The sequence below is a fragment of the Ciconia boyciana genome, chromosome 8 (genome assembly GCF_034638445.1).
Source record: "Ciconia boyciana chromosome 8, ASM3463844v1, whole genome shotgun sequence".
NCBI lineage: Eukaryota > Metazoa > Chordata > Aves > Ciconiiformes > Ciconiidae > Ciconia > Ciconia boyciana.
Genome location: NC_132941.1, coordinates 40,355,596 through 40,375,814, shown reverse-complemented (window position 1 = coordinate 40,375,814; position 20,219 = coordinate 40,355,596). Strand labels below are relative to the sequence as shown.

At 37.6% G+C, this 20,219-nt stretch overlaps 1 protein-coding gene across 6 annotated transcripts in view; it reads right to left on the bottom strand.

Annotated features, from left to right (window-relative positions):
• The window catches only part of DLG5 (discs large MAGUK scaffold protein 5), a 113,818-nt gene that overhangs the window by 47,390 nt on the left and 46,209 nt on the right, over nt 1-20,219 (bottom strand). For all 6 annotated transcript variants that reach the window (XM_072870547.1, XM_072870548.1, XM_072870544.1 and 3 more), the window contains 3 exons: nt 10,316-10,481; nt 4,892-5,035; nt 2,019-2,202 (listed from right to left, as the gene is read on the bottom strand). In XM_072870547.1, coding sequence (XP_072726648.1) covers nt 2,019-2,202; nt 4,892-5,035; nt 10,316-10,481 — 494 coding nt within the window. The remainder of the gene's footprint in view (nt 1-2,018; nt 2,203-4,891; nt 5,036-10,315; nt 10,482-20,219) is intronic.

Sequence of the window (20,219 nt, the reverse complement as noted above, 5' to 3'; positions counted from 1 at the left end):
AGGTTTGAGAAGCAAGTATTTGAGAATCCAAACAGAAACAAACTGCTTCTAACCACCTAAAGGATATATGGAATGTCTTTTTGCTGAAAACGCACTGAATAATTAAAGAAAAGAAGGATGAATTTACTAGAAATTGGATGGAATTCAGCATCAACTTGCTAACAGAGATTTGATGGAAGAAGGCAGAAATGCCATAAACAGGAAGCAGTGTAATAAGGAAGGTCTCCCATTCAAAATACCAGTCTGAGAAAAAGTAAATAGTCCCAGCTGGACCGAGGAAGACAGCCATGGCAACAAGAAACTTCACATGCAAGCAGCAGAAACTTAAGCTGGTCAGCTGCTACACAGCAAATCCATGGCAATCCCACACAAAGAGTAACCCGATCAAAAGTTTTTGCTCTGTGAGGCCACCGAGATGTTGTGTTTTGCTAAGGCCTGACGACGAAACAACATGCCAGAGGGATCAACATAAACAGTGTTAGACTAATTCAGATGAGAAATGACACAGACAAGGTAAGACTCTTGGTGCCCCTTCAAGACACCAAGATTCACTCTGACATGCTGAGAAATGGACTTACACAACTTTCTCATTAAGATTCACATACATAGTTTTCTCAAAAGGTTTAATCGTGATGTTGACACGAGACTGCATTTCTTTAAATAACTACTGACAATGATACTTCAGCCTCCTTCCGTGCTGCCAGATAATTTCAAACTTCAGGACAGAACCTCAAAATACAATAGCCTTCTCTTGGAGGTTTCATATCCTTGCTTTGCAGACTGGGAAACTCAGGCACAGATCAATTAAGCAATTTGCCCAGGTTTACACAACAAACCATTTCTGTTACACAGAACATCAGCCATCTTCTGAACCAAGGCACTAAACCATTTCTCAGCAGAGCTCTCAAGATAACGTTAAAGGAAGGGATCAAAAGGAAATACAAATCTTCACTCCTCCTGCACTAGCCCTCAAGCACCTCCTAAAGTGCCATTCAGCACATCCAGCTTGCTTTCACCTTTGCCCCTCGTACCCTAGCAAATAATTATTTTTGTTTGCATAGGTTTTGCTTCTGAAGCCTAATGTTTGACTTGCAAGTTTGCCCTGTGAATCAGCCTACACACAGTTAACCGAGATACTCTGTTTAACCGTTCCACATGTTACTGTAACTATTCTAACTAAATGATCAGACTTTTCCATAGGTGAACCATGGACCTGATATGACGAGCTTCTCCTTACTATTACTCTTACTTTTCTTTCTTCAGAATGTGTGAACAACATTGTCCTAGAGACAGCCTACTATATACAGTTCTGAAATGTCCACCTCTTCCTGAAAAGTTTGTCTTTTTTTGTTTTAAGTTCAAAAACATTAATCAATCTGTAGCTTTGTTCTGAATAGCATCTGCAAACCTGAATAACCAAACTTAGCTCAATCATTCTCCAAACCACTACGTTGTCACTAGAATAATTTACAAAAAAAAACAAAAAAAAAGAAAAAACCACACACATATCTGTCATTCATTTTTTTATTGTGATACTTTCCAAAAAACAAAGGTAGCATGCAAGTTTAAAGCTAGCCCTGTCCCATAAAATATCCTAGGAAAATAGTCATCTTTTTAATCACTTTGCAACTTCAAGCTAGGATTTTGATGCCTCTCCACCCACTTAAAAAAAAATATCATGAATATATTATCTTCCTCCAGTTATATTATATTCCTCCAGTATATTATCTTCCTCCTTCCAGTTAGAGATGAAAAAATGTACATTTTTTTCATCTCTGCATCAAAATTTCTTAATACCACCTAACATTCTATATCCCTCATTCGTTTTTCCAGCTAAACACAGAAAATCAATAAGTATCCAAGAACTCATTTTCTAGTGCTGTGAAATGTAAGGCGGATATTTTAGAATGAGTAAGACATAAAAGGCAGCAATGCTGCACATTCGGCTTTATTGACTTACTTATCAAAGGAGCAACTCATGATCTCTTCTAGCACTTACACTACAAGCCGTAGCTTACCTGCTGCTGCTGGCTGCGCAGGTCCGTTATCTCTTTCTGATCCTCATCGTGAAGCCTCTTCATTTCCTCACATGACTGCTGGAGATGATTATGTTCTCGCACCAACTGCGTGTTTTTCCTCTTCAAAGTATCCATGTCCTCCTTCAGCTGTGACTGGTCACTCAGCAGCCGGCTGTGCAACGTGCTGTCATGGCACACAAAAAATGCTCTCAGAGGCCAACTTGCCAGGACAAAGTCCTGGACTAATTCATTTCAAGCATGAGTTTCCTACCAAGAAAGCACGTCAAACTAACTCAATTCCGCATATTTGAGTATTCCAAGAACCAGGGAACAACAACAACAAAAAAAATCAGAAACAAACAGGGACATAAATATGAAAATACATGAAAGTACACAGTACTCTTAACAGCATCAGAAGAGACAATGGATTTATGCCACCCATCAATACCATTTCATAGCCATTTTAAAAGCAAGCAGATAGACAAACAGAAATGGTGTAATGCGAGCATAAGGTGATCCTGGAGATAATAGGAATTATCCCACTAATCACCTCCACTTTCTCTTGAGCCCCTCAGCTGAGCAGCAGCTAACCAAAATACAGATGAAAACGACAAAAATCTCCTTGTACGCTATTGCTTCAAAAACAAATTTAAAAACCCCCAAATAAAAAAAAAACACAACCACCAACAAAAACACACTATGTGTGTTTCAATTACATTCAAGCAGGTAAAAAGCTATCAAAGTTACTCCAAACTTCATTATCCAAGCCATAATTATTGAAATAAATACATTTTCACCTAAAAATTAAACTTAGAGCCACATGATGAGGCTATCATTCAGATTATAATTCAAGGTAGCAGTCCAAATTTAGACCAGACCACTGCTGAAAAAGAGCAAAAAATCAACTGAATGTATTTTACTACAACAGATCAAATAAAGAGTGACATTTGGATACTGACAAGTATTTTTGTTGTTGAAACAGAATGATTCAAACTGAACTCACACCTGCTGGTAAAGTGTTTAAAGTCCATATTTATTTAAAAAAAACCCACATATAACACACAGCAATGAATAGAATCAATTTACATTTTAAGATACTTTGTATTCCTTCCTTATGAACTGAAATACCAACATTTCCTGCACAGAGTGACCCAAAGCATTGAAAAAAAAAAAAAGTCTTCCTTAAAATTAGGACAACCTGCTAAAAAAAAGTCCTTGCCAAATTATATTCACACAATTAAATAGACATAATCTTTACATATAGGTTATTAATCTGTTATCTGTTATTCAGATTTTGTTGGAAATTATACATTCTTTGGAATGATAACTTTTTTTTTTTTAAGCATAGGGTTCTAAGAATTACTGCAGGAAAAATAACATTTGAACAGCGTATTCTACTCAATTCCTTTCTTTACCGTGAGAATTACTCATAGGATGAACAGGAATTGCATGCATAGATTTCAACATGTGTTGTCATGTTTTGGGCACTTAAACACCAACACTGAGTTTCAGCCTCCCTAAAGTTTCAAGTAGGAAACTGAATTGTTCAAATCCAAGTAAATAAGTTCTTATAATAAAAAGAATTACCTCTGAATCAATTAAAACATCCTATACTTTCTTCTGACCAGATAATCTTAGTCTGTAGCAAGTGTAAATGTGAAAGCTTGTACTTGTATATATATGCATCATTTTGCAGAAGCCTAAATTGTTGGTCTCTCAGGAATATGGCTATATTCTTGGTATACTTGAGTATTTCAATCAACCACTCTAACTTTTAAAACTCAGTTTTTCCTCCTCATATGAGAGGGTAAATCATTTCATACTATCATGAAAATACTGAAATAAACAGAGTGTAACACAGTATGGTTTCAGGGACTACAGAACTCCTAAATAAGGTAAGCAAAACACTAATTTTTTAGGATAAAGAATACAAACGTTTCATGTCAGCACTGGACGGGCATAGGTGATTCAGCTTTGAAAAAAAATCAATCTACAATGTACAGAACACTAATGCTTTGCACATAATTCCCTAGCAAATTAAAGTACTTGAAAATCCTCAAATGAACGTAGGAATAAAGCTCTTTGTAAAGAAGCCACACAACTTGCTACATCTGTACCTGTTGACAATCTTCAATACTATTTTCAGGTTTTGGCAGAAGAATGTAAGGACACGATGCCTATCTTTAAAGGCTTGAAGAGTTGTGGGTGAAAGTGCTATGTAAGAACCAGCAGCCCACAATGAAAACAAATGCTGTCATTAAATACTAGTCATATTTTATAGTGTAGATTTAAGGGAAATAAACTTCAAACCAAGAATTTATCTGCATTTCTATTTCTGACCTGTCTTCCTTTCAAGTGAAGAAAACATGTTCGTACTTGCATCAATGACTGTTTTTTAAACATAAATAAGTGCTAGAAATATTCACCAATTTCTCCCTATTTTATTGCATCTTCATAAATGCTTACATTTGGTCTAAGCCTGTGTTAAAACTTACACAAGTCAGCATGACAGTCATCACAATCTATTAAAAAAAGACTAACAAATTACATTCTCTCAAATTATATTCTGCTCTCCAGCCTGGCAGTAAGACTATTGGATTGTAATTGCAAGTCAGTAATTAGGCTTTCCTTGTCAGTGTCCCATCAAGACATCAGGTATTTCTACCTTAAATTATTCAAAATAAAACAAGCAATCCATACTTTATAACTTCAAATAGGCCAGAAATGTTTTATCTGATGCGTGCAAACATTAATCTTGTGATTAAAGTGGAAAAACAGAATTAAAAAAAAAAATTTGATTACCACGTTCTAATACTTTACGATCTAGCACAGATTGGTAAACTCTTACCTCATATAGCTTTACTAATACTTACTGATAAAAGTCTGCCTCTTTTGCCGCTTCTTCACACCTTTTTAGTGTCTTGGTGTGTTGATTCTGCAGAGACTGTAGGTCTGACATGGCCTTCATGCACTGAATCTTCAATCTTTCATAATCATGATTTGGTTTTGGACTAGGCCTAGCATGGAAAAAGAATATGAAGTCGAACATCAGCTACTAAAGAGAATGAAAAGTCTGGGAAAGTACTATCCAATAAATAATTAGTATCACACAACTCTTGATACTTAGTTTATATTATGCTTTAATTTAAATACTGACCACTTCACATTAAGATGCAACCACAAATAAAAATTCACTGACTTTAACCTGTATTAGTTTTATACTGAGATGTAACATCTAATAATGAGATAATTCTGTCTAACACAGCCAAAAATAGTCCTGAGCATGCATGTATCTCTCTTCTGAGGAACCGTATCACAGAGCAGAACTGTCACTTGATAAAAGAACAAGTCAATCACAGTATGCTCAGCTTTCCTGCACTACCACATCAAAACTCTCAAAGAAAAAGTGCAGAGCTGCAGTGAGAGTGGAGCTGAAAAAAGGCTGCCAAAGTCAAGTGGGGGCTGCAGGGAGACCTGGACTGGGAAAAACTTCTCATCTAGGCAGCGGCTGGAAGACCTTGTCTACATCTCCCTAGGAAAATCAGCATCAGGGTTGAGAGTAAGCATGTCAATGGGACACCAAATGCATGCATCTGCGCCAACAGAATTTGACCAGTTTGACTAATAGAGCATTTAATTTAACTAATTTGACCAAGTCATTCTGCTGAATTACATATCTGATTGAGTGTTACTATGTTCTGTTAAAATACTATAAATGAATGAGAAAACATGTCAGAATCTACCCCACATTTCCGCAAGATAACCCAACTTTTGTTCAAATAATTATTAGCAATCTCCAACACAATATAATCTCCAATAAGCAATTTTCAGTAAGCTGAACAAAGTGAAAGCCAAAGACAGTCAAAAGAAAATTTTTGACTGAAATTTTTTTTACTATATCAGGATGATTGGGAGAGGAGAAATTTTCTAAAATAATCTACCTTGTCAAGCAATTGACCAACATAGATTATGTCTAGAATGTGTGCTCATTGCACATGATACCTTTATTTATTTATTAGAAAAATCATAAATCATACTAGAAACTAAATTAGCAGGATTATGCCTTCTTGTTGTGAAGCACTAAGCTTTAAAAGAGACTCTAAATTGAATTGTTTCTCCTCTACAGAGTCACAAAATTTTTGCACCATTGAATTTTCTAGTTTCAAAATGAAGCGTGTGACAGCTGCCCCTGTGTCATCTCCTGGGTCTCTTATAACTCCACAGGCAATGAAAAAGAAAAACCCAAAAAGAAAACAATTGCTTTCTAATTTGACTCTCTTTATTCTCTTATCAGATTTGCTCCATTGCTGCACAAAACACTGTTTCTCCCTCCCACCTCACTCCCTCCCAAACGACTTTGCTGTAAGCGCAGCCTGAAAAGCGATCAGAATTCTCTTTGCTTCATATAAAAACAGCAACACGGATTCTGGAACTGAAATGCAGCTGGCAATTGAATCAAAATACAAATGGTTTCACACTGCTGCAGTGGTGAGAGTTGCTTAAGAAAAAAAAAAAAACCCATACAAAACAAAACCAAAAAAAACCAGCCACATCTGATTCACAGATTTTTAGGGATTGTGTGTATGACAGGAAGGTGCTTTTTAGCAGCCCAGTTCCATTTGGGTTGCTGAGTAGTAAGGCCTTCAATTGTAATTCCTCTTTTTCTCCTTTCTCCAGAGAAGAAAGTGCTCCTGGGGAAAACAAAACCAAAAAATGCTTCCTTGACTGGCAGACTTCAGCAACAATTAAAAGCCAAATTCACATAAAGTAACCAAATATTCAAGTCACATCTACAAGGATGTCTTTTAGGGTTCTTTTCAATTCACTGTTTAGGGGTGTAAAAGAAATAGAATATTATTCATACCGTGTCACAGACATATTACTGCAACTACTGCAGTCTTACACTTTTAAAATACAACCCTAGTTAGCCTAAGTAAAACTCAATTTGAAATGTTCACACCCTTGACAGAATCACTAAAAACCCAAGTATTGATTTAAATTAGACTTTAGGGTGAAATTATTGAAAGTAGACACCATCTGTCCACCACAGTCATTAAAATGACAACATTAATTGAAGCACAGTTTAACTCTCAGTTGAAGCGTTAAGCTTACTGAGAGCCATTAACACATGTTCATATTAAGCTTGTAATTCATATTTGTGGAAAATATTTCAGTGTATGAATTTGTACTAAAGGATAACTATTAGGTCAGTCTCGAAGCTATGGCGAGAACTTGTTCTACAAGTCTAACATCAATCACATATATTTCACATATTGCTGAAGTAACACTAGCATTACTCTCAAAAAAAAAAAAGTCCCATAAACACATGGATACCATGTAGGTAACTACAGAAGTTAGCCTACCTACACAATGAGGAAGAAACAACAATGCCACCAGTAACATCCTGCATTCTAGCTCATCTACATTAAATAAAGAACACCTGGATAGCCAAGGCCATATGCTCCACAGTGCTGTTCCATGGCTTTATGTCTCAGCAAGAAAAACAGGGATACGCACAGGAGGAATATTGGTCAGAAGTCAAAAATCAAAACTGTTACAGCAAAGCTGTCCATTCAAACACATGTAGGGGTTAACTCTTGTTCAGGTAAGACCACCACAGTTTTATGCTAAAATGCCTCACAAAATACAGAAAACTATGATTTCAATAAAGGAGAGGTGTCAGTTACTATTTTGGAAGCATTGGTTCAAACGTTAACAAAATTTAAAATGCTACTGTCAAAGTTCCAACTGTTTTTCTGATATTCATGTAACAACTCTAAAAATCCTTTCTATTCCAGTGGAATTACCTTAAGCATAAATCAAGGCCACAGTGAGATTGACATTTACATGTATCTGATGCTGACGTAAAAACTAATACCAACAGCACATCCAACTTTGTGGGCAACGCCTACTGAACAACTTGACAATGTTCTCATTTACTATTGCAATTCCACCACCACCAATTACAGATTACACATAAAACAGTCTCTTTTCAAAGGCAGTTTTCAGAGGTTTTTATTTGTATTGCAGTTCTCCTCTACTACTACATAAGTAGTAAGAATAGCAAGTTGAAGTCTATGAAACACACCTTGAGCACACTAAATTATTGGGTCAAATCTTTGCTTAATCACCACAACACATGCATTCCTATAGTCACTGTCAAGTGACACAAGCACAGCATGAGCAATCCTACTCCTGTCCAGAAGGATGACACATGTTCATCTGATTCAGCACATCACAATCCACTTCTGTGGCTCCTCTTCCACTGCTCTAGACTTAGTCAACACTTGCTTTGGAAAACAGCGCTCGGTTTTGCAACTGCCAGCCTTCAAAGCCAGTGCAGCCCAGCCTACGAAAGTGTTGTGAGCTGCAACTGTTTTGAAGCACGCCATCATGACGTGTCAAGATTTGCCTCTACACCACCTGTGTTTGGTACAGCCGTGGTTAAAGCAGCATACACAGCCAGGAAAGCGAAAGCCCTTTTTGGGTCATAAAAGTCACCATCTAAATAATGATCTTTCAGCTTTCACACTTCAGCGTAACAGTTTGCAATGTCTGGGCTTTGACTCCTGGAAGGCTGAAGATTAGTTTTATATGAGGAAAGAATGCAAAGCAAAGTAAAAAAAAAAGCCAGCAAGCTTTCAAAAACCATAGGTGTGTATGTGGATGGGATTAGTAGTTGCTTTTATACTGAAGGGAAAAAATGTCAACTAATAATCTTCATTCATTTCCCACTCTTCAAATATTTAATTGTTTGGAAGGCAGCATCCTCCATCTAACATACACTGTCCAAGCACTGCCCAAATGCGATGTTTATTTTGATGAGTTGTTCTTTAAGCTGTAAACATTTATACTTTCCACAACATACCAATCCTACACTGGCAGCAGAAGACTGATTTGACAATTAAAGAGCAAAAACTAGGGCAGTCTAGAGGACAGCTCATCAGAAGCTTTATTAACAGCATCCTGGATTATGGAGAACATTATTGTAAACTATAAAATCCTCAATGTCTAAGCTCCAGTGACTTCAAATAAGAAATCCCTCATATAAATAAGTAACTGGAAGCTATGAAAAAGATGTTGATATTTGACAACCTTTTCCTCTACCGTCACCACAACACTTGGAGACCCTCAGATAGAACACAATGCTGTTAAAGTAACCCTCAGAACTCATGGAGGGAGGAAGGGGGCATTAAGATGCATAGCTAAGGAGTGAATAAAATGCCCAGATTCTCTCAGTTCCAGTTCATTGTTCAAATCTTGACCTTATCTCATAAGGACAAAAAGTTTAATTAACGACCTGACCATGTACAGATAGAGCTGATGAAGTAACAGATACAAACAACAACAAATAAAACATTAAAGTTCAGAGAAGCTATGCAACACGGCAGCACCTCCCAGAAAATCTGTTCTTCTCTTATTTCAGATTCAGTGACAGACAATTTTTTCCAAGGTTCAAAAAATTTCTCTTACATGTGCTTACTGCAGGCAAAAAGCACCTGGTCAGCATGCCCAAAGTCACACTTATAAACATTAGCAGATCTCTAACCCTCTAAAATAAACCAATTCTGTTTCCTACCCAACAAAACCCTTATCTACAATTAACTCATACACTCCCTGAGTACTATCTTCCTCATAACTTATCAACCCTCAAATTAGAATGAGCTGCATAAGGCTGCTGGCCATTAACTGACTTTGAACACGTTATTTTAATTTGTCAGCACCCATAACTTCTCAGTGGAGGAGAGTTTCTTACTCTCAACATGTTAATGCTACACAGTCCCTCAATGTATGTATACCAGAAAGCATATCTCCTAAAAAACTCTTACTCCCCTCAACAGAAGTCCAAACCTCTCTCCTTACAGAAGCATAGGAATAGCTGAGATTTTTTTCTTCCTCTCCTAATTTCTGTCCTCCAGCCAAGTATTCAGGGCTATTTCCCTTTCTTCTCTCTTGCTTTCAAAACAGCAAATACTTCAGCCACTGTCTTCTTTCTCTGCCCACAACATAACCCAGGAAGCCTAAACAACTTGTTCGCTTTCTTCTCTCAACAGAGAAATGACTCCCCTCGTTCCCACAGCAAAATTGCTGGAGAAAGCGGGAATAGGCATCCAACAGGCAGCTCTGAAACCTGGATGTGGTCACCTACATACACACACATCACCAGGATGCAGGTAGGTTACAAGCAACATATATACATTGCAATATCCTTGCTGCTCTACAGGCAAACAGGAGTCAAGACACTTGAAAACACTACTGAGGATTAAATTAAAATGTTACATTTCCTTTAGTTTTACCTGCAGTCATCAAAAGTTGATCCAGGAGATGAAAGTGCAAGTCGCTTGCGCAGCTCATCCCTCTCACGAGTTACCTGACGGAGCTGATATAATATCGTCTCCAGCTTCTCACTCATCTGTCTCGTGTCTATTACAGGTGGTGGAGATGATGCTTTACCAGTCGTACCTGACCAAGACATAAATAATTGGCAGTCAGAGAACTCCGCAAAAGAACAATACAACTTAACTAAAGAAGTTAATACTAATTTTTAAAAGCCTATATTTTTGGTTGCAGAATCCTGTTCAAAAATGAAACAAGTCATGGAAGTTTTCATCAGTGAGTTGACACAAGAATAACTCCAATTCAGTCAGACCCCATGCTAGCAGAAAGGCCCTATCTGTGTTGCAAGTTAGTTTGCATGAGTAGGTTCCTTGCTTACTCATGAACTTACAAGTTGCCTAAAAGGGAAGGCAAGTTTGCAATCACAATTACAAAGACCTCAGAAACTACCATAGTGACAGAAGTTGTAGGTACAAAGTTATTTCCAATAAAGAACCATGTTCTTGCTTCTAAAAAAAAAAAAAGTAAATTCTACCCACATCAACTTACCCCAGCAACAGCAGAGAAACTGTTACAGCACAGGGGCTCTTCTCCTGTTCCTTTATCTAGCAGCACAGACACACTATTCTGCTATGTGCTACTGCCAACATTTATTTTTAACGCAATTCTACGCTTTCACATGTCGCAGTTTATCAGTCCAGTATGTCAAGTTAAAGATTTGACTTGCCAGCAATCATGAGAAAAGAGCTTCATCTTAACAACAGTGGGTAAAATGAGCACATTACAATCACTGCAACTGGACTACACATCAAATTTCCTCTAAGGGGCAGTCATACGTTAAAGAGTTTCATCGGATCTTTTAATTCTCAGCTTTCTTAATATCAGAGATGAACGATGATGCCTACTGTCTTCTCAGACAGCTATACCAATACAAAGAGGTCTTCTTCCACCTGAGAGATGAGAGTGTGGTATATTATGTTTCACAACATGCTGACAATTAATTCAACTGTAATTTATTTCTGCCCATTTTAATCCCAGACACATAAGAGCAAACTCAAAGATATAGGTCACAGATGTGAAAGTTAAAGGCCTAAATGTATATAAAGGCCTCCTGTATATACAGGAGATTACTGTTTTCTACCCAAAAGAGAAATTCTAGAAATAGTTTGCATAATTATACACTTGAAACAAGTTGCTGACATATGTATTAACTTGTTAGGATGTACCTTTATTATGACTTTTTTTTAAATGAAGAAACAAAAGACACAATAGTAAAATAATGCTCTCTGATCACTGTCTTTTCAAAGAAAGAATTTCAAACAAAGTAATTTCATCTGATCAAATGCTAATGAGTTGCAAGGATTAGCTTTTTATCTCTAAACCCAGTTCAGGAAGGTATTGCAGAATGCAAACTCTCCCTCCACCTTTTAAGTAGAACTACCTGTGCTTTAAAGTTCCCACACCAAAATAACTGCAGGGTCAGGGCTATCATACATACAGCATCTAGAATAATAGGATCCTTGTTCTTATTCCTTTCAGCTGTTACTGTAATTCTATAATGAGAATTTACAAGCACAGACTGTTCTTTTAATCTAACTATTGCATAATAATGTATGTAAATGCTCTAATAGCAAACTGAAGAAATACAAATTGCAGAACAGCCTGCATTCTGTAGAAAGACAAACTCACATCACTGAAAAGAATTCTCAATGGAGGCTGCATTTGGCCTTTCTCCTACTACTTTGTTTCACTCCTCCATCCAGATGGAGCCCCTTCACCCATAAGGGCTAAGGATCTCACACTTTCTAAATGCAGTTATCCGTTCTTTTTCTAAAATAAGAACCATTCTACATCATTTTTAAGGCAAGATTATACAGAAGCCAGTAATACAAATGCACTATCCTGGGCTCATGAAATAGGGAATAAATAGGGAAAAAAACAAATGGAGAGATAAAAGAACTCAGAATATGCATTCATCTGGAATAGCTTGGACACATTAATGAGCAGGGAATTTCATAAACAAATGAAAAGGTAAAGGCAGACAAACCTAATTCAGGTACTGACAGGCTGCATGGTCTTGGGTAAATGCAGTGGCAACTTGCATATCCTCTCACTTGAGCTGACACATCAGAATACACATAACACAGAAAAAGTCCCCTTCTCATCCTTACAGAGAAGTTCAAAAGCTTATCTGTCATCCTGGGGCTGCTTGTGAGCAAAACAGATGAACAGGGTGTGAGGGGCACAAGGGGAAGGAGGAGGTAAGTCAGGAAGGCTGGTGTGCTTTACATGGAGGAAAGAGCATTGGATGAACAATAGTCCATCACTAATACCAGTGTTAACCCCACCTGTAGTCCCATGAACAATGTCCACTACACAAGTCCTACACAAGCATGCAACGGCTGCTCTGGGAATCTAAAACATAGTAAAAGGAGGTAAGAGTTATACCTTTGCTCCTCCACCTCTTTCCCCCCCCCCAGCTTTGACAACATCCCGGTGACAATCTTCAGATGAGGAGAACATTTGTGCACACAGTCCCAAAACTGTGCCAAGCAAGACAAGACTGCTTTAAATAAAGACAGGCTAATTAGCCTTAGGAAAGCAGCTTTCTCGACTAATATGAAGCCATTTGTCTTAGTTCTAGAAAAGATTATTTTTCATTAACTTGTCACTTTTTACATCAACAAGTACTTTCATCTCCAGTGCAATGATGTTGTTGTCAATGCATAATACCAGCCAAGAGATGTACGCCTTTTAAGTCCTGTAAAAACATAGATAAATATGATCCAGATATTCCCCCCCTTATCCTTAAAAGTTGTCCAAAAAGTTTACCTTTGTTTGATTTACTAACAATCTTACATTTTCAGTAGTTGTACAAAAGGTCTCATAAATGTTAAATCAGATTTGTGGATGCCCAAAAAAAACCAAACTAAAAACTTCAGTAAATTCCTCTTTCATCAGAAAAATTCTATGCTCTTCATCTCCTTTCAAGGGACTTTTATAGCTGAATGCTAAAAGCCTTTTATCACATCTGACGTCCTGATGCAGTAGAAGGAAAGTGACCTGTGCTTCCAGCTTTGTATTCTTTTTCCATCTGACTGCATATTTTACACAACAGTACTTCCTTTCTGCACTTTAACCAAACTGGTCTTTAAAATGTACGAACCTAAAGGCTAAATCTCCATTATCCAAATTATGTCACCTTATGTCAGTAACTCACCTGCTTTCTCAGACAACCTGGATTTGTGAAAATGTATTTACTGCACGTCCTGCCAAGTGCAACTCATTCATCTGCTTTTCCCCGTGAGCTGCACTTGGGCTCTGAGAACCCAACTGTATGGAAGTCACCTCCCCTGGCAGCCTCCAGGTAAGCAGCACTCCACCAATGCCTGAAACAGCCTACCAGCAGGGATGTGTCGTGTGGGCAAAACGCATTTTGCCCATAATGCAGTACATGCATTAAGTCCCAAGTATGCATCAACGTAACCTAAAGCAAGATTTTGCAAGATTTCTATCATACATTGTATAACAGAAAAGCCTTAAAAACAGAAGCTGGAGCAATCATATCTTCCATAATTATAGTCCAAATGCTGGACTTCGCAGAAACCACAAAGATCCATCATTGAACTACATACCAAATACAATTCTTGATGATTACTCTAACCATCACTGATTGAAGAGATAATACAGCCACACAGAAACCACTGCTCAGTTAGCTTCATATTTGGGGATGAGGTAGCACACTTTTTGAAGAAAAACAAAACAAAACAAAACAAAACCCCACATTTTAAGATAAATAGGGCTGGGAAACTTGTTAAACTGACCAAGATGTACCATAATGCTGAATCAATATAATGCTGAGGTTCGAAAATGGGTACCAATGCATAAGCAGCTATGTTTAAGAAATACTATTAACATATTTTGAATTATCATAAACTCATTACTCTCTGAGAAATACACTTGTATGACAGGTTCAACTAATTCAAAAGGCAATCTGTCACAAGCTAACAGAATGCCTGAATTTTACGATGATTTTTTAAACTCATCTTATAAACTTGTGCCAATTCTTGCTTGCAAACAAACAGGAGACTATTTATTGTACAGTCAAGCCTTTTTCATTTCTTTCTTTAATAAAAAATTAAAATCAACAGGGATGTTCAGAATATTATTTCTTTATGGCCTTGTAAATCATGACAGAAAAAGTTAAAAAAGACTTGCAAGATGTATTGCAAAGCATCATCAACAAGGTTTCTCCCCAAGCTCATGAAGGGGTGGGGAGTAAAGACTTATGCCTGCTGTAGGAAAATGCGTGCTAAAATATTTACTTTCTTTCAATAATTTATGAGGACTAGAACAGGATTACATATCAGAAGTTATTTAGATACATTTCTTCAGATATATCTTTTGAAGTGGTCTTGAAATAGCAGAGAGCACAGAACAGAATTGCATGTAGGTCAAACAAAACATTAGTAAAAACAAGAAGCAGTACATTGAGGAAAGGAAACTCAAAGCTAAAATAATGAACTGTGGAAACAGTTTCATCTGACAGACAGAAAACCTAATAGGTTATGAAAGCAGTGAGGATCATGTAACATGCAAGGACAAAAGAATGGGTAGCACTTCAGTATTTGTTTTAATGCAGAGTATAACAAGCTAAACAAACCCACCAGCGTGTAAAACAAACTTTCAGCTTCAGTAAGTTTAAGACTTTAGAAAGAACTGAACAGTGGTTCTAGAAAGATCAATATGAAAGAAAATTTACAACCTGATACTCAAAAATAGCAAGGAGGGGGAAAAAAGGGCAGATACGTCAATTCAAAAAGTCCTTGCAGAACTTTGCTGAGCTAAAACACAACAGAGAGTAAAATCTGTTACCATGACCAAGGAAAATACAGCTGAAGCTTCTGGGTTTGAATATTCAGGAGCTCCCTGGTGGGAAAGCTCACACCCTACATTTGTCAGGCTTACAGCTGCACACTGAAAGCTTAACCTAGACAAAAGTGTCCACTCCGAACCCAAGGGGGACAATGACTAGGGTCAACCGCTGCACACCGAGCAAGGGGATGAGACTCCACCAGCGCTCGTTCCTTCACATCATCTCCTGCAGAGAAGTTGGGAGCATCATCTCACCATACTGTTTTATAGCCCCAAAAGAAAACTGCTGACACCAAAAGGATTTCCTGAATGCACAGGCTGATACAGGGCCTCAGGGAGTAGTGAAAGACACTGTGTTCCCGACACGCTGTCCGGAGCACAGGAGATGGGTATATTCACACACACTGTATTTCCATTCAGACCAACCATTTCCATTCCAGACCAACCAAATCTTCAGAAATTCCTCCAGGGAGCTGCCAAATGTTAAGAAGATATTATAGAAAACAAAATATCATAAAGTGGTCAGCTATTCATTAGTGGTTCTCAAGCCCTATTTATGCAGAACCCTTAAGAAATCAAGAATTAACACAAACTGATTTGTTACAGGAAATGTTAAAACAAACAAAGAAACAACCCCAAACAAAAGCAAAAAAACCCCAACCCTCCTCCTCCAAGACTGCATTAGTATACATGAACAAAGTTAACTTTTTTGTTGTTACTGTTGTTTTTTTTAAAACAGGACATCACATCCTGTAATTCTTGGGTACCTCCAAAGTGACAGAAGTTGAGAGAACACTGTGCATGACTACATGTCAACCCATAGCTGCCTGGAAATGGACACCACAGAAGTCAGTGATAATACAACAAAGCTAGTCAAAGTGCTTATTACTTAGGAGAAGACGGTTATTAACAAGCACAACGAAAATTAGGTAAAGAGATTAAGGATCAGTCCTAGAGACATCGATATGATTCACGAACAGAGTAAAACAGAAGGAGAGTGAAGTTACTTTAAGTCTGTGGAAGAGGGTGTTTATTTTCTAAGTTAAAAGTCTTGTTTCCAGTAAACTAAACAAGTACTCTTCAGGTCAAAGGGCAAGAAAATTACATAGGATATAAATCTATAAAAAGAGGTTTAATTCAATCACTGAGGCCAAATTTTACAGGAAAATGACTTCTGAACAGAGAGACTGATTGACGAGGAAGTGGAACGTTGAAGGCATTCACTGCAGTACAGAAAAGGATGCTGATGTGGTGTACTGGTAGCGGTCCTAGCTCTTTTTCTCATTCATTTGTGGCCATTCAGCCCGTGTAATGTTGTCACTTGTTTCTTTGTCAGTATGTGTTAACTGTTAAGGTATCTTTACCAAACATAAATTTTGTGTTTGTGTTAGTAAAAGAAAGCAAGAAATACATCGAGAGATTCCTATGAGGCTGTCAGGGCAGGGCATGGGGGGATAAATAAATCACTTTTTCAGACAAGGAACGAGTGTTTATCTTTGACTGAAAGAGTATCATAAACCACACCTGCAACTTACTATGAATAGTGAAAACAACTACTTTGTTATATACAGCTGTAGAAAGTGTGAAGCAATAAACTGAAATCACAACAACATAAAAGGACAGTTGTCAAAATGGCCAACATGAAAATGAGGAATGAAAGACTACACACTGTTGGGAAGGAATTATCATCTGATGGGAGGGGGGTAATGTTTGCTTTGGAGTAAGAATTAAGGCCCTCAAGATTAAGTAACTTGAATTGCAATCAGCAAAAAACTAGCTGTAAATAGCCTGTCAGGCTGATAAGCTAACAAAGCATTAAGCACAGAAATACTGTCAATTGAAGACAAAGTCGGACAAGCTTGATGGCATCAGATATATGACCACCTGATGGCTGCAAGAAAAAGTGATAAAATTGTAGTGCCAATGGTGGTGTTTGTTACAGACTGGTATGGAAATTCCCACAGGAAAAGGTAGTACAGTGATATGAACAGTGAAGAGCAAGAAAAAACACTTATGTCTAAAAAAGTGATACCATTTGCAAAGAACTGAACAGCTGGAACAATAATAGTCTGTTAAAAGGTAAAAGAGAAAGGTGATAATATGCAATGTGGAATGAAGAGGATACAAGATTGACAGCTATAATCACAACAATGCAAAGAGATCTGGCTGTGAAGAAGGAAATTATGTATGCGGAAAGACAGAAGGCCTTTTCCATTCCAAAAATCCTCTCATTAGGATCTCAGTATATTTTCAAAGAATGGAAGAGTATGCAATGCCTTTCTGTTAAAAACTCATCATGAAAAAGCATAATGCAGGCTATCCTCAGAGCCATAGCCTGACTCCTGCATGTGAGCTGCTGGTTTCTTTTAAACAACATTTCTTTTAAAAAAAAAAAAAAAACCCAAAAAACAAAAAACCAAACCACAACACCACCACTGTGCATTGAGGAGCGGAGGAAGAATCACATTTTAAAGCACTAAAGGAAAACTTTGAAGTTTCATTACGGTGCTAGGGTAGGTAAAAAATGGCTCGATTACAGAAACTATAATCCTGTCATGGCATCATACTGCTCAGGTCAGTAATGTGTTACTGGAGGGTGTAAAAGTAGTATTGGGTATCAAAAGTCTTGAAACATACTCTTTAAGTCAATTCACAGAGGCTTTTTTAGGCAACATGGGCCAGAACAAGAACTTAGCTGGCTACTGTAAAAAGAAAAAAAGGAGTCTGATTTTGGAAGGAAAGTGAAAAATAAAGAAGATGGAAACTGGAAGTAGAGTAGATAATCAAGAGATGCACAGAAACTAATATGGACACTGTGTTAGTACTTCCCATAGCAAAAAAATTTGATTATTTCAGGCTGAAGTATCATAAAAGTATGGTGATATTTGGCTGATATTTGGCTGACAACATCTACAGATAACCTTCCAGAACACAGGCCTTCCATCTTTCCTTACAGGTCCAGAAAATTATCTGCTGGGATACAGAAATAACATCTGGTCCAACCCCTCTGTTCAAGCAGGACCACCTAGAATCAGTTGTCCAGGAGTATGTCACTTAAGTTCAATTCAGTGCTTGGTGAGCATTTATCTTCAAAATTATAAATGTCAAAACACTGAGTGCACTATACAAACTAGTGGTTTTTTTCTTTTTTCTTTTTTTAAAAAGGGGGTCTTTATTCTGTGTTCTTTTCCTCTCCGTTATCATGACTGGTCAAGTGGGAGACTAGCCAGCGACTGTTACATATAGCTCTGTTACTGGTTTCTATCCAATTCCTAAGTGACACTGTTGTTACATGCTTGGCACGCCAGGCACTGAATCTCCATAAATAATTATTCTGATGTCAGAAATGCAGGATTGTAGCTTCATTCAGAGAGTCTGCCGGGCACGGGGAGTGGGCAGATGAAGGATGCTTCTATTTACACACAAAAATCTTTGTGATTAGCCAAGAGCAAAGAGAAAGGAAATACAGAGAGAGCATGACAATTTAATGAGGATTTGTTCCTTTGGGGGGAAGAAGGTGGGGCTGAAGCACAATAGTGGGATGCAGGGATTACAGCGGTTTATATCGTACCTCTTTTGGAAATTAACAGTGAGTATTTGCCCTCAGTTCCATCAAAACTACCCATTTTCCATGCACAGCATGAACTTTATTAACACATGGGAAAGAAAAGGAAGGAAGCATAAGGGAAAAAAGAAAATATTGTCAACTAAACCAATTTTGAATGGTGAAGAAAATACACAAGAAAAACCTATAAAAAGCAATGATCTTTCACTGTATTTTTATTTACATAGAGATGCAAAAGAAAAAAGGCAGATATACCTATGGTCAAGGCAGATAAACCTACAAGAGGATTTTCTTCTCCAAAGATGGTACCCTGCTGCTACACAGGTGGGAAAACTGGCTTCCACTCAACTGTTCATTCTACCACATGCACATGAGGCTGGAAGCTCGTTCTTGCTGCATCCCTCATACCCTGCAAGCCCAACGAGGCAGGGAAAGAAAAAAAAAAAAAGCTTGGATGACAACACAGCACTCGGGATAGACTAGCCCTAAACTCTTCTCTGAGTCACATTATACAAGTTACATCAATCCTTGCTCTCCTCTTATATTAGGACTATGACATTACTGAAGACTGAAAGAACTCCAGTGTATCCAGTTGTTCCCCATACAGAAGCTGCTCCGTAACTGTTCATCTATGCTGCTGCTCTCCGTGCTTGCTGCCCTCTTCTCTTCCAGTGGGAGAATCAGAACTGCAAATATACCCAAGACTCAGGAACACCATGGGTTTATACAGTGATAAAATGATGTTCTCTCATCTTTCCCTCTTCCCTTCAAAATCTTAACACCATGGTTCATTTATTTGACTGAGACTGAGCCCATGTTTTCTTAGAACTACCTTTTAAGAACAGTCGTCTTAATACTATTGAAGCTTCATCCTTAGATCAGGCTCTTTTTCTGGAAAATAAGCCTACTGTTATATACATCAGCTTCATAAACAAACTCTGAAACCCAGGACAGCTGTAAAACATAGAACCAACTCAATTTCAGAACATCCTGGCTTACTTGGAAGTATTTCAGAAAAAGATTATTTAATTAAGAATGCTGACAGCACAAACCACCTCCAACAATAGCTAGGGTGATTAAGGTTGGGAAGAAAAGATGAAGCACATGGACATACCCTTCTCTGGTTACTTTTATGAACTATGGAGTCCAAAGACTACAAATGAAAGATTGTATTATCTCTCTTAATTAGAAAATGCTAAGATTCACTCTCTGCTTCTTTATCTGGGCTTAATTAGTGGCCCCAATATCTTTCTCATTTCTTCTGAAAGGTCAAATATGTAAATGTGTTTCTGAGCTGCTTGACAAACAGAAGCAAGGCAGACCAGAAATAAAATATTGTTAAATATTAATGAAAACCTGTGGTTTGAACTCAGGAATAATAAAATAGATCTCTTTTCTGCCCCATAAGGAAGGCACATGTGAGT